The sequence below is a fragment of the Crinia signifera genome, chromosome 2, assembly GCF_055691185.1.
Source record: "Crinia signifera chromosome 2, ASM5569118v1, whole genome shotgun sequence".
Classification (NCBI taxonomy): Eukaryota; Metazoa; Chordata; class Amphibia; order Anura; family Myobatrachidae; genus Crinia; species Crinia signifera.
This window is the reverse complement of record NC_139218.1, coordinates 400,765,297-400,777,957: the sequence shown is the minus strand read 5'-3', so window position 1 is coordinate 400,777,957 and position 12,661 is coordinate 400,765,297. Positions and strand designations below refer to the sequence as shown.

Here is a 12,661-nt window from a genome sequence, read left to right as displayed (position 1 = left end):
TTCCTGCTCCAGACTTGAGGGAAGTGTCTGTTGTACCCTGAAATGTAATAACAGTGCGCTGGGACTAGGTTCTATGTACTGAATATAGAGTGGAGCTATAAACCCAGGGATAGACCTTGTGTGCCGCTGGATATTGCTGACACTGTGTACACCATCTACTCACCTAGCCCCTTGTCTTCTCAGCGCCTGAAGCCCACCAATCCGGCAGCTCAGAAGGCCCTCACCACACCAACGCATTACAAGCTAACGCCTCGCCCGGCCACCAAGGTGCGCCCCAAAGCTCTGCAGACCACAGGAACAGCAAAAACCCAGCTGTTTGATGGATTGGACGATGATGAACCTTCTCTGTCCAGTGGGACATTCATGCCAAAGTAAGTGCTGTGTGTTTTGCTTTGCCGGCTTCTCAGGCTCTCTGTGATCGGAGTTCGGTCTGTGTACGTTATATTTACTTTATTCCCTTACCTTGGTCTGTAACGGAGCGTTCTGCTCCATGTGACACTTTCCTCCACCTCCTACGGTGGCAATAATGTAGTGTCGCTGGTTTCCCTTACCTCGGTCTGTAAGGGAACGCTCTGCTCCGTGTGGCCGTTTCCACCACCACCACCTTCTACGGTGACTGTAATGTAGTGTTGCTGGTTTCCTTTACCTCGGTCTGTAACGGAACGCTCTTCTCCGTGTGACCCTGTCCACCTCCTCTTACGGTGACTGTAATGTAGTGTCGCTGGTTTCCCTTACCTCGGTCGGTAAGGGAACGCTCTGCTCCGTGTGACCGTTTCCACCACCACCTTCTACGGTGACTGTAATGTAGTGTTGCTGGTTTCCCTTACCTCGGTCTGTAACGGAACGCTCTGCTCCGTGTGACCCTGTCCACCTCCTCTTACGGTGACTGTAATGTAGTGTTGCTGGTTTCCCTTACCTCGGTCTGTAACGGAACGCTCTGCTCCGTGTGACCCTGTCCACCTCCTCTTACGGTGACTGTAATGTAGTGTCGCTGGTTTCCCTTACCTCGGTCGGTAAGGGAACGCTCTGCTCCGTGTGACCGTTTCCACCACCACCTTCTACGGTGACTGTAATGTAGTGTTGCTGGTTTCCCTTACCTCGGTCTGTAACGGAACGCTCTGCTCCGTGTGACCCTGTCCACCTCCTCTTACGGTGACTGTAATGTAGTGTCGCTGGTTTCCCTTACCTCGGTCGGTAAGGGAACGCTCTGCTCCGTGTGACCGTTTCCACCACCACCTTCTACGGTGACTGTAATGTAGTGTTGCTGGTTCCCTTTACCTCGGTCTGTAACGGAACGCTCTGCTCCGTGTGACCCTGTCCACCTCCTCTTACGGTGACTGTAATGTAGTGTTGCTGGTTTCCCTTACCTCGGTCTGTAACGGAACGCTCTGCTCCGTGTGACCCTGTCCACCTCCTCTTACGGTGACTGTAATGTAGTGTCGCTGGTTTCCCTTACTACTCTGTTCAGTGTCTCATCAGATTGTGGGATTTTCGTTAAATTTTTATAATCTATTATATCTAATTTATATATCCTGAATTCTATGCCCAGTGTGTATATAAATGAATGTTTCTTTGGCCTGTTACCGGTACGCTGGTCTTTCTCTCCCTGGCCTCTTGCCTGCAATCTGGTCTGTCTTCTCTCCTTTCCTGGCCCCTTGTCTATACGCTGGTCTCTGTCCCTGGCCTCTTGCCTGTATGCTTGTTTGTCTTCTTTCTCTGCCTGGTCCCCTGTTTGTACACTGGGCTGTCCCTTCTCTCCCTCTCCCCTTGTCTGTATGCTGGTCCTTATTCTGTCTGTCTCTGGCCCCTTGTCTGTATGCTGGTCCTTGTTCTGTCTGTCCCTGGCCCCTTGTCTGTATGCTGGTCCTTATTCGGTTTGTCCCTGGCCCCTTGTCTGTATGCTGGTCCTTGTTCTGTCTGTCCCTGGCCCCTTGTCTGTATGCTGGTCCTTGTTCTGTCTGTCCCTGGCCCCTTGTCTGTATGCTGGTCCTTGTTCTGTCTGTCCCTGGCCCCTTGTCTGTATGCTGGTCCTTGTTCTGTCTGTCCCTGGCCCCTTGTCTGTATGCTGGTTCTTGTTCTGTCTGTATGCTGGTCCTTATTCTGTCTGTCCCTGGCCCCTTGTCTGTATGCTGGTCCTTGTTCTGTCTGTCCCTGGCCCCTTGTCTGTATGCTGGTCCTTATTCTGTCTGTCCCTGGCCCCTTGTCTGTATGCTGGTGCTTGTTCTGTCTGTCCCTGGCCCCTTGTCTGTATGCTGGTCCTTGTTCTGTCTGTCCCTGGCCCCTTGTCTGTATGCTGGTCCTTGTTCTGTCTGTCCCTGGCCCCTTGTCTGTATGCTGGTTCTTGTTCTGTCTGTATGCTGGTCCTTATTCTGTCTGTCCCTGGCCCCTTGTCTGTATGCTGGTCCTTGTTCTGTCTGTCCCTGGCCCCTTGTCTGTATGCTGGTCCTTATTCTGTCTGTCCCTGGCCCTTATTCTGTCTGTCCCTGGCCCCTTGTCTGTATGCTGGTGCTTGTTCTGTCTGTCCCTGGCCCCTTGTCTGTATGCTGGTCCTTGTTCTGTCTGTCCCTGGCCCCTTGTCTGTATGCTGGTCCTTGTTCTGTCTGTCCCTGGCCCCTTGTCTGTATGCTGGTCCTTGTTCTGTCTCTCCCTGGCCCCTTGTCTGTATGCTGGTCCTTGTTCTGTCTGTCCCTGGCCCCTTGTCTGTATGCTGGTTCTTGTTCTGTCTGTATGCTGGTCCTTATTCTGTCTGTCCCTGGCCCCTTGTCTGTATGCTGGTCCTTGTTCTGTCTGTCCCTGGCCCCTTGTCTGTATGCTGGTCCTTATTCTGTCTGTCCCTGGCCCCTTGTCTGTATGCTGGTGCTTGTTCTGTCTGTCCCTGGCCCCTTGTCTGTATGCTGGTCCTTGTTCTGTCTGTCCCTGGCCCCTTGTCTGTATGCTGGTCCTTGTTCTGTCTGTCCCTGGCCCCTTGTCTGTATGCTGGTTCTTGTTCTGTCTGTATGCTGGTCCTTATTCTGTCTGTCCCTGGCCCCTTGTCTGTATGCTGGTCCTTGTTCTGTCTGTCCCTGGCCCCTTGTCTGTATGCTGGTCCTTATTCTGTCTGTCCCTGGCCCTTATTCTGTCTGTCCCTGGCCCCTTGTCTGTATGCTGGTGCTTGTTCTGTCTGTCCCTGGCCCCTTGTCTGTATGCTGGTCCTTGTTCTGTCTGTCCCTGGCCCCTTGTCTGTATGCTGGTCCTTGTTCTGTCTGTCCCTGGCCCCTTGTCTGTATGCTGGTCCTTGTTCTGTCTCTCCCTGGCCCCTTGTCTGTATGCTGGTCCTTGTTCTGTCTGTCCCTGGCCCCTTGTCTGTATGCTGGTCCTTGTTCTGTCTGTCCCTGGCCCCTTGTCTGTATGCTGGTCCTTATTCTGTCTCTCCCTGGCCCATTAAATGTGCACTGATCTGAATATTGTCCCTCAGGAAGAGCATTAAGAAGCTGGTCTTGAAGAACCTTAACATCAGCAATATGTTCTCCCCTACGAGTGTGGAGCCAGATGAAGCGTCCTCCCCATCCAGTTATCAGGAGAACGGAGACAGGTAATTACCGTGCGGCCTCCGTCACCCCTCTCCCCTCCATCCTAATTAACAGGGAAGTCCGAGGTTCCCAAAATCTGTTGTCATGGCATCGCATGGATATACTTGTAATCTGGGGTGTCTTGAGGACTGCGTTTGGGAACCTCTGATCTAAGTACTTTCGTGCCGTGTCCATTGTTGTGTGAGAACCGCCTAATGTCCTCTATCCCTGCTGCTTGTCTTACAGAGCCAGTGACCACCACAAACCTGATGGTGACGAGGACAATGATGACTTCTACCCGCCCCCGTTATCTAAACTGCCGCTTCCCGGCCAGGAAAACAAGCACATGCACAGTATGGACGACACCATTGTGGCGCTGAATATGCGCAATACTCTGCGTAATGGGACCGATAACAGTATGGAGGAGACCTCGTTTAATGATGAGGAATTCCTGAGTGATGCCCCACCCCACCCGGCAGGTATAGGGCCTTACTCGCAGTCATGTCTGGGGGATGTTTGTGTGTGTTTGTTTATACCGCTGTTGTAACACTTGGCGTTTGGGCCTTTCCAGGCATTGTACTGGCAAGAGAGGGCTACTACACCGTCCCATCCATGGAGGAACTGGCCAAGCGGGTGGATGAGAATGGCCAGTGTATTGTAGATGGCTTCACCGTCGGCCGTAGAGGTGAGGCCTTCAGATGGTATAACCGCTGTAGTTTACGTTGTACCCCAGGACGTGCGGTCAGTGGGGTTTCCTGCGCCTTCTCGGCGTCATCGTTTTTGTGTTTTCCTTCTCTGTTTCAGGCTATGGCTCCATCTTCTTTGAAGGCGTGGTGGACCTGACCAACTTGAACCTAGATGACATTGTCCATATACGGAACAAGGAGGTGATCGTTTATACCGATGATCAAAACAAGCCCCCAGTGGGTGAGGGTCTGAACAGGTAATGCTTCTGATGGAAGGTTCTACCGTTCCTTGTTTGGTAATACAGCCATCTCGTACCTCCTATAGAACTGTGCTTGGTTTTCTAGATGTGCCGAGGTGACCCTGAATGAAGTTTGGCCGATGGATAAGACGACTCGTTCTGTGATAAAGAGTCCTGAACGTCTGGCTGAAATGAATTATAGGAGTAAGCTGGAGGCTGCGTCCCGGAAGCAGGACGCCCAGTTCATTGAGTATCGCCCAGACACTGGATCCTGGGTGTTTAAGGTATTTGTGGGTGACCTCCGCCGACTGTAGCCGGTATACAGGAATATGACTGACCTGATTCTACCAGCTGGCCGAACCCTGTGCTACCGTCCACCAGGGCTGAGGGGGCCTAGAGGGAAGAATGTCTCTGGTTGTACAACCGTACCTGGAGGCCACATGGTCTTTCTTTGCCCCATTTCTAACACTCAAAGATTGAGCCTTTTTACCGAGTCAGTAGTTATTTCACCAGCTTACACTTTTCTGAAATCCAGAAAACATGACCGGTTGAGGAAATGAAAGGGTGGAGGCACTGGTGTAGACTTCACAGCTAAACCCATAACGCTGTCCTCTGGTTTTATGCAGGTTAAACACTTCTCCAAATACGGGCTGCAGGATTCCGAAGATGAAGACAATGATGCAGCCGCCAACGCCGAACCGAAGAAGCTTAAAGCTGCAGCTCTGCCTCCTCCGGCGCAACAGCCACCTGTTCAGCAGGCATCGCTCAATGCGAGACCTACCCCTCCACCACAGGTAGAGGGGGAGAGGGGGACTGACTGCAAACCTTAAGCCCAAACTGAATGCTGTTCAGACCCCGCAGTATCACTGGGCCCCCCCGGTACGCTGGGCCTGTAGTGTTCTCCCTGCGCACTGCGGAGTAAGTCATAGCTCCCAGTGCTGTAATGCGGGTCACTGCCCTGATGTAAGAATTGTATTGGGTGTAAGTCTCCGGTCACTTTGTGGGCTACAGGCTACACTTGTGTTGGTTAAAGTTTATTTGGCATAAAGCCTATTTGTTAATGTTATCCATTGTAGGGTATACTACAGGTCTCTGGAACACGGCATAGGAATATGTGCAGTGTCAGAACATTAGTACAGCCAGACCACTGCCACCCAGTGGCGAGAAGGGGTGGTGCACAAATTTCAGGTAGTAATGGGATAATCACCCAGGTAAAGGGCTCAGGGTGAAAAGAGTATCCACAGAAATTTCCATCATTTGAGCTGTATGGGGTGTTACAATTTGACCATGAACCCCTAGTGGTGGGTATTTTGAGTAGTATTTGCAGATGGCCATTGGCTTCTTTTTTACTAGTCATTTTTTACTTGTGTAGTGTCCTGATTATCAGTTGGACAGCGATTTGATTAGAACACCTTTTGCCGTTCGTAAATATTCCACTGCTTTCACCCCCCCGGCTATGGTTTTGGGTCTAGGCTGGAAGACGGATGAGCTGGACTGCCCGTTACATTGGGGATGCGATGAGGCAGGATAGGAGTCTTGCTGCTCCCTAAGTGGGGCTGGGAAGAGCCGGCATGGCTGTAGTATGGGGATTGGTTGAGGAGCCAGACTGCCTGCTAAATAGGGATTGGATGAGGCCACGAGTCAGGGAGGAGCCAGACTGCCTGTAGTATGGGGATTGGATGAGGCCACGAGTCAGGGAGGATCCAGACTGCCTGTAGTATGGGGATTGGATGAGGCCACGAGTCAGGTAGGAGCCAGACTGCCTGCTAAATGGGGATTGGATGAGGCCACGAGTCAAGGAGGAGCCGGACTGCCCGCTATGTGGGGAATTATTAGTCTATGGATGCAGTTTTTAAATGCAGATATCCCCTGCGTTGATCTTATAAATGATTGCTGTGATCTGTTTTTATTATCTCACCAAAGTGACCTCTTGTATTATGACTGTAATGTAATCTGTTCCCTATGTAAAGTCCTCCCCCCCCCCCCCCCCTCTTTGATTTGACGCATATGAAAATGAGTATTTATCATTATCATTAAACTAATGCTGCTACTTATCTGTCCATTGTCCCCATTTGCAAACCGGTTTATTTATATTGTCCTAAATGTTCATTTAAATAATAAATGTTAGGATGTGGTACAGACGGCACATTCCAATCGTCCATGGTGCTTGTTCATGCTGGTGCCCCGGTGTGACTCGCTTGGGTCCAACATGCATTAGATGTCCCCCATTCATATTGGTGTGTCAGCAGAACAGCTTTGCGATATGGGCAGTACTGCCCCGGTCACACGTCTGTAATGCTCCTTGTATCCGGTCGGTACAGGTCTGACCACTTACATATTCTTATTGCCAAGAATTTTTATTTCTACTTCGGAAGAAGTCAGGGGCCACAGGCTTTACAATGGGTAGTGGGAGAGAGCACCAGCACCCTAGAGGTTGAACTTCAACTGCCTTCCAGGCAGTCAGGCTCCTCCCCGCCTCCAGACCTAGGAACTCAGTTTTTTCAGGGTGCTGGCAGGAGCCAGATGCACCCACTAGAGGGGCTGGTACTTTGCAGCCTAACTTCATTATTTAAAAAAAAAAAAATTCCTTTTACACTGACTGGCCGTCAGTGACAGAGCGGCAGCGCTGGTTGTCTATCAGACACCCACCGCTGCTGCTCAATCACCCAGGACCATAGCTGCATCGCCACTCGTGGGTGGGGACCTGCAGCAGCCCCTGGGCATAACTAGACTTGGGAGCTGTGTTGAGTAGGGCGGAGTGAAAAAGTAAAAATTAAGATATTCAATATCGGCTAGTGTGGAAAAGGTGTGACTTGCCCTGAATAAGAAACGCGCGAAAGCGGTTTGCTCTAAGTCCATATCTTCTGTTCCGGCAAGACACCTACAGTTTTTAGCTTTTTAGATGAAAATAACGAAACTTATGAAGACGTTACAATCTAGTTAACATTGTCAGGATGTCTTACAGTGGTTCATTAATATACTATAAAAAAAATTGGGGCAAAAATATCAGGGTAAATCCCTTTTTTTTGTTTAACCTTAATAGAATAGTGCATCTCTGTCTTAAGTCCAACTCTGTACTGAATGCTACAGCAAGTTCAGCAACAATGCATTACACTCTGTTATTTAGATACAGTATTTTATGCACTTCTGTTTATTGTGGCAGTTTATTTTAAACATTAATTGGTCTGAAAAACAGTTTTGCATCCCCTATGCTGTGAACATGAATGGGCTGCATTACAGCAAATAATTATGCAAAAGATTAGCCAATATATTAACGGTTAAATACGTTCAGGTGCAATATGCTGTAATAAACGCATCTAATGTTTAGAAAAATAAAATCAAGACCATTGATTAAAAAATAACAGGTTTCAAAGATGTTGCACATACAGTATTGTCTTCTTATTGTGTTTTTATGTTGTGTTTTGAGTTCAGTTTTATACAAACCACTTGTGATTAATGTCAACTATTACCGTATATACTCGAGTATAAGTTGACCCGAATATAAGCCGAGGCACCTAATTTTACAACAAAAGAACTGGGAAAACTTATTGACTCAAGTGTGACCCTCACTTGAGTATAAGCCGAGGGGGGCTTTTTCAGCATAAAAAATGTTCTGAAAAAGTAGGCTTATACTCGAGTATATATGGTATACTGTTTAAATTGGGTCAGTAAGCACTTAAAAGGAAATAAAGTACTGGTTGAGTATCCCTTATCCAAAATGCTCGGGACCAGAAGAATTTTGCATAATGGATTATTCCATATTTTGGAATATTTTTATAGTTGAATGAATGTACAACATAAATGCAAAATACCTCAAGATACAAACACCTGAAATACAAACAAATATATATATTTTATTTGTGCATAAAACAAGGTTTTAGAACACAAACTTTGTTTCAGTTTTTATCTCAGACACTGAATTTGAATGTCAAGCAATCCTTGCACACCTTTAGTGGCAGTTCCATGTTATTTCCCCAGTAGTGCCTAGTAGGTTTTTAGCAAAAAAAAATAAAGTATGTTTTGGAGGCTATGGTTTTTTGGAATAATTTGAAAAAGGGAACCTGTATTGCTGATCAATCCTGCCTAGTAATTATCACAGTGATTGGTATATACTGTATGTACTGCAGGACACCACTGATAGAATCAATCTCTCATTAGTATATCCAGTAGACTTATTATTTTCAATACACACAATACATCTGATTTTAGAGTTCTGTCCTGACAGTTGCTGTGTGAAAGTTTTGCATAGCATACGGCTGTGGTATGACTTGTCGACAGTGAGTATATCTTCATGGATATATCGACATGATGAACTGTCAATAAACCATCCCTGGTTGAATAGTGGTCTGTTACTATTTCTCATTGGCAGCTGCAGCTTCTTGGTACACCCGTAATACTGTTGAATTCCAATGAGTATCTCTTCCCCCAGTGCCAAATTGCTCACCTCGCACTTCTGACACACGCGCCAAGTATAGGGGATGGAAAACCGTTTTTATCAGATCAATTCATGTTTAAAATAAACTTCTACAAGTAAAGACGACAAACAGAAGTGTATAAAATCCTGCACATAAATAACAGAGTGTAATGCACTGTTACTGACCTTACTGGAGCATTCAGTAGAGAGTTGGACATTAGAAGACACAGGTGCAACAGCTGGAGTGTCCAGGTGACACAGGAGCAACAGCTGGCGTGTCCAGGTGACACAGGAGCAACAGCTGGCGTGTCCAGGTTAGCCATCAAGGCTCTAGGACAAGCTGGTCCTTTTTTTTTTACTATGCTAAAGTATATTAATTTTATTATTTACAGTTTCTTATATAGCGCAGCATATTCCATTGTGCTTTACAATTGGAAATTAACCACTCTCAGACGTCCTGACATAATATAACTAGATTGAAGCTTCTTCATACGTATCGTTATTTTCACCTAAAAAGTGAAACTTTAGGTGTCTTGCCGGAACAGAAGATATTGACTAAAGGCCCCCTTACACTTGTCAACTTATTGTCTCAACAAATTGAACCTGATTGACTCGAGATTTATCCTATGTGCAGGAGGTTCAATCTCTTGGTTATACCCAATGGCACAGGATTGTGGATTGTGTCCTACACATCAGATTTTGTCAGACGGCACAGCAGATCTTGTCAGATAAATTGACTCAAATTGGATCAAATCTCACAAGTGTAAGGGGCCCTTTAGAGCAAAACGCTTTTGCACGTTTCTTATTCTGGTCAAGTCACAACTTTTCCACACCAGCCGATTTTGAATATCTTAAGTTCAACTATTTCATTCTGCCCTAGTGTTGAGATCTCTAGCTGGGGATGTATTCCTGTGGTGGAGAAAGCCCTTCCTGGTCAGGTCATGCACTGTAGTGACACACCCACCACTAGGGGGCCACCAAGAACTCGTGGCTGTAACTAAATGATCCTGCAATCCTGTCTGTGTGTATACCAAGGGTGGGAAACTGGAGGTCATGCACTTTGCATGGGATACATGGCCTCTACACCTGGAAATGTTACAGCGGAGAAGTGGTGTCGGCCATGTCTACATAATAGTGGATCTGAGCCTCTAGGGCAGGGCTGAGCAACACCGTCCCTCCAGATGTTGATGAACTACACATCCCAGAATGCCTTGCATAAGTTTCAGCATGGCCACATAGCAAAACTAATGCAAAGCATCCTGGGATGTGTAGTTCATTAACATCTGGAGGGCTGGTGTTGCCCAGCCCTGCTCTAGGGCAAGACAGGCCAACCTGTGGTTCTCCAGATGTTGTGAAACTACAAATCCCAGCATGCCTTGCCACAGTTTTAACACTCCCTTATAGCAAAACTGTGGCAAGGCATGATGGGATTTGTAGTTTGACAACATCTGGAGAGCCACAGGTTGGCCAGGCCTGCTCTAGGGCAAGCATGTCCAAACTATGGCCCTCCAGCTGTTGTGAAACTACAAGTCCCATCAGGCCTTGCCACAGTTTTTCTATTAGGGGATACTTAAACTATGGCAAAGCATGCTGGGATGTGTAGTTTCACAAAACCTGGAGGGCTACAGTTTGGACATGCCTGCTCTAGGGGGAGTAGTTCTGCTCAAGTCATTCTTGTGACCTGAACGGTGTAAACATGTGAAATGCTAGGATTGTGTTAATGCGTGCACACCCTTGATGTATCGTTAACAATCTGCATGACTATAGGTAATGATGTATCCTGCAGATCACCTAGTGTGTACACACTGTATTGTTCCGCAGGTCGGTAACCATATCCTCAGTCTGAATGTTACTGCCTGTTCAGTGTGGGTGCTGGGTGGCGGGACAGAATGATATCGTTCAGTGTGTCTGCACTACATCGCTTGCCCGGAAGCTCCGCCGATATTAATGATATTGGCAGTTTTAGTGAATGGTAAAGTGTCTGTGCAGCTTCAGGATTACTGCGATCTGTCTGAGGATTATGCTCCGATAAGGTGATGCTACCCTCTTATAGCAGTTACTCTGGTGCATCGTCATTTCTGTCTGTACTGACCGGTGACTTTATAACAACGTTCTGAGTCGGGCGAGGCCGGTCACCCCGCGGATCTCAGGACGGGCTCATCTGTCACCCCATCATCTGCTCTGGTGCTTGGCAATTCCCATACATGTTCAGGGGTGTTGTGTGAGGCTGGCTACAGATCAATAAGGACAGAGCTGTATATATGAGCAACTGGGAACTCCTGTAACCTATGGGGTGATGGATTGTTGGACTATTGCACAGGGCATTGCATACAATGCTTGTGCCTAAAGAGGACAGTGGTGAGAGCACCCGTGCCATAGTATGTACAGTAGGGCGTGTCGTGTCTCGCCATGTGTCTATAGAGGACAGTGGTGAGAGAACCCGTGCCGTATTCGTATGTACAGTAGGGCGTGTCGTGTCTCACCATGTGTCTATAGAGGACAGTGGTGAGAGCGCCCGTGCCGTAGTAGTATGTACAGTAGGGCGTATCTGGGAATTGTCATTGTGTCTCACCATGTGTCTATAGAGGACAGTGGTGAGAGCACCCGTGCCGTATTCGTATGTACAGTAGGGCGTGTCGTGTCTCGCCATGTGTCTATAGAGGACAGTGGTGAGAGAACCCGTGCCGTAGTAGTATGTACAGTAGGGCGTGTCGTGTCTCGCCATGTGCCTAAAGAGGACAGTGGTGAGAGCACCCGTGCCGTAGTAGTATGTACAGTAAGGCGTGTCATTGTGTCTCGCCATGTGTCTATAGAGGACAGTGGTGAGAGCACCCATGCTGTAGTAGTATGTACAGTAGGGCGTGTCGTGTCTCGCCATGTGTCTATAGAGGACAGTGGTGAGAGCACCCGTGCCATCGTATGTACAGTAGGGCGTGTCGTGTGTCGCCATGTGTCTATAGAGGACAGTGGTGAGAGCACCCGTGCCGTAGTAGTATGTACAGTAAGGCGTGTCATTGTGTCTCACCATGTGCCTATAGAGGACAGTGGTGAGAGCACCCGTGCTGTAGTAGTATGTACAGTAGGGCGTGTCGTGTCTCGCCATGTGTCTATAGAGGACAGTGGTGAGAGCACCCGTGCCGTAGTAGTATGTACAGTAAGGCGTGTCATTGTGTCTCACCATGTGCCTATAGAGGACAGTGGTGAGAGCACCCGTGCTGTAGTAGTATGTACAGTAGGGCGTGTCGTGTCTCGCCATGTGTCTATAGAGGACTGTGGTGAGAGCACCCATGCTGTAGTAGTATGTACAGTAGGGCGTGTCGTGTCTCGCCATGTGTCTATAGAGGACAGTGGTGAGAGCACCCGTGCCATCGTATGTACAGTAGGGCGTGTCGTGTCTCGCCATGTGTCTATAGAGGACAGTGGTGAGAGCACCCGTGCCGTAGTAGTATGTACAGTAAGGCGTGTCATTGTGTCTCACCATGTGCCTATAGAGGACAGTGGTGAGAGCACCCGTGCCGTAGTAGTATGTACAGTAGGGCGTGTCGTGTCTCACCATGTGTCTATAGAGGACAGTGGTGAGAGCACCTGTGCCATCGTATGTACAGTAGGGCGTGTCGTGTCTCGCCATGTGTCTATAGAGGACAGTGGTGAGAGCACCCGTGCCATCGTATGTACAGTAAGGCGTGTCATTGTGTCTCGCCATGTGTCTATAGAGGACAGTGGTGAGAGCACCCGTGCCGTAGTAGTATGTACAGTAGGGCGTATCTGGGAATT

General features: G+C 48.2%; 1 protein-coding gene across 5 annotated transcripts in view; it reads left to right on the top strand.

Moving 5' to 3' along the window:
- NUP98 (nucleoporin 98 and 96 precursor) overlaps nucleotides 1-12,661 on the top strand; it is a 46,612-nt gene that overhangs the window by 22,625 nt on the left and 11,326 nt on the right. For all 5 annotated transcript variants that reach the window (XM_083170581.1, XM_083170578.1, XM_083170580.1 and 2 more), the window contains 7 exons: nucleotides 184-371; nucleotides 3,455-3,571; nucleotides 3,795-4,027; nucleotides 4,120-4,233; nucleotides 4,353-4,491; nucleotides 4,580-4,757; nucleotides 5,100-5,267. In XM_083170581.1, the coding sequence (XP_083026707.1) occupies nucleotides 184-371; nucleotides 3,455-3,571; nucleotides 3,795-4,027; nucleotides 4,120-4,233; nucleotides 4,353-4,491; nucleotides 4,580-4,757; nucleotides 5,100-5,267 (1,137 nt within the window). The remainder of the gene's footprint in view (nucleotides 1-183; nucleotides 372-3,454; nucleotides 3,572-3,794; nucleotides 4,028-4,119; nucleotides 4,234-4,352; nucleotides 4,492-4,579; nucleotides 4,758-5,099; nucleotides 5,268-12,661) is intronic.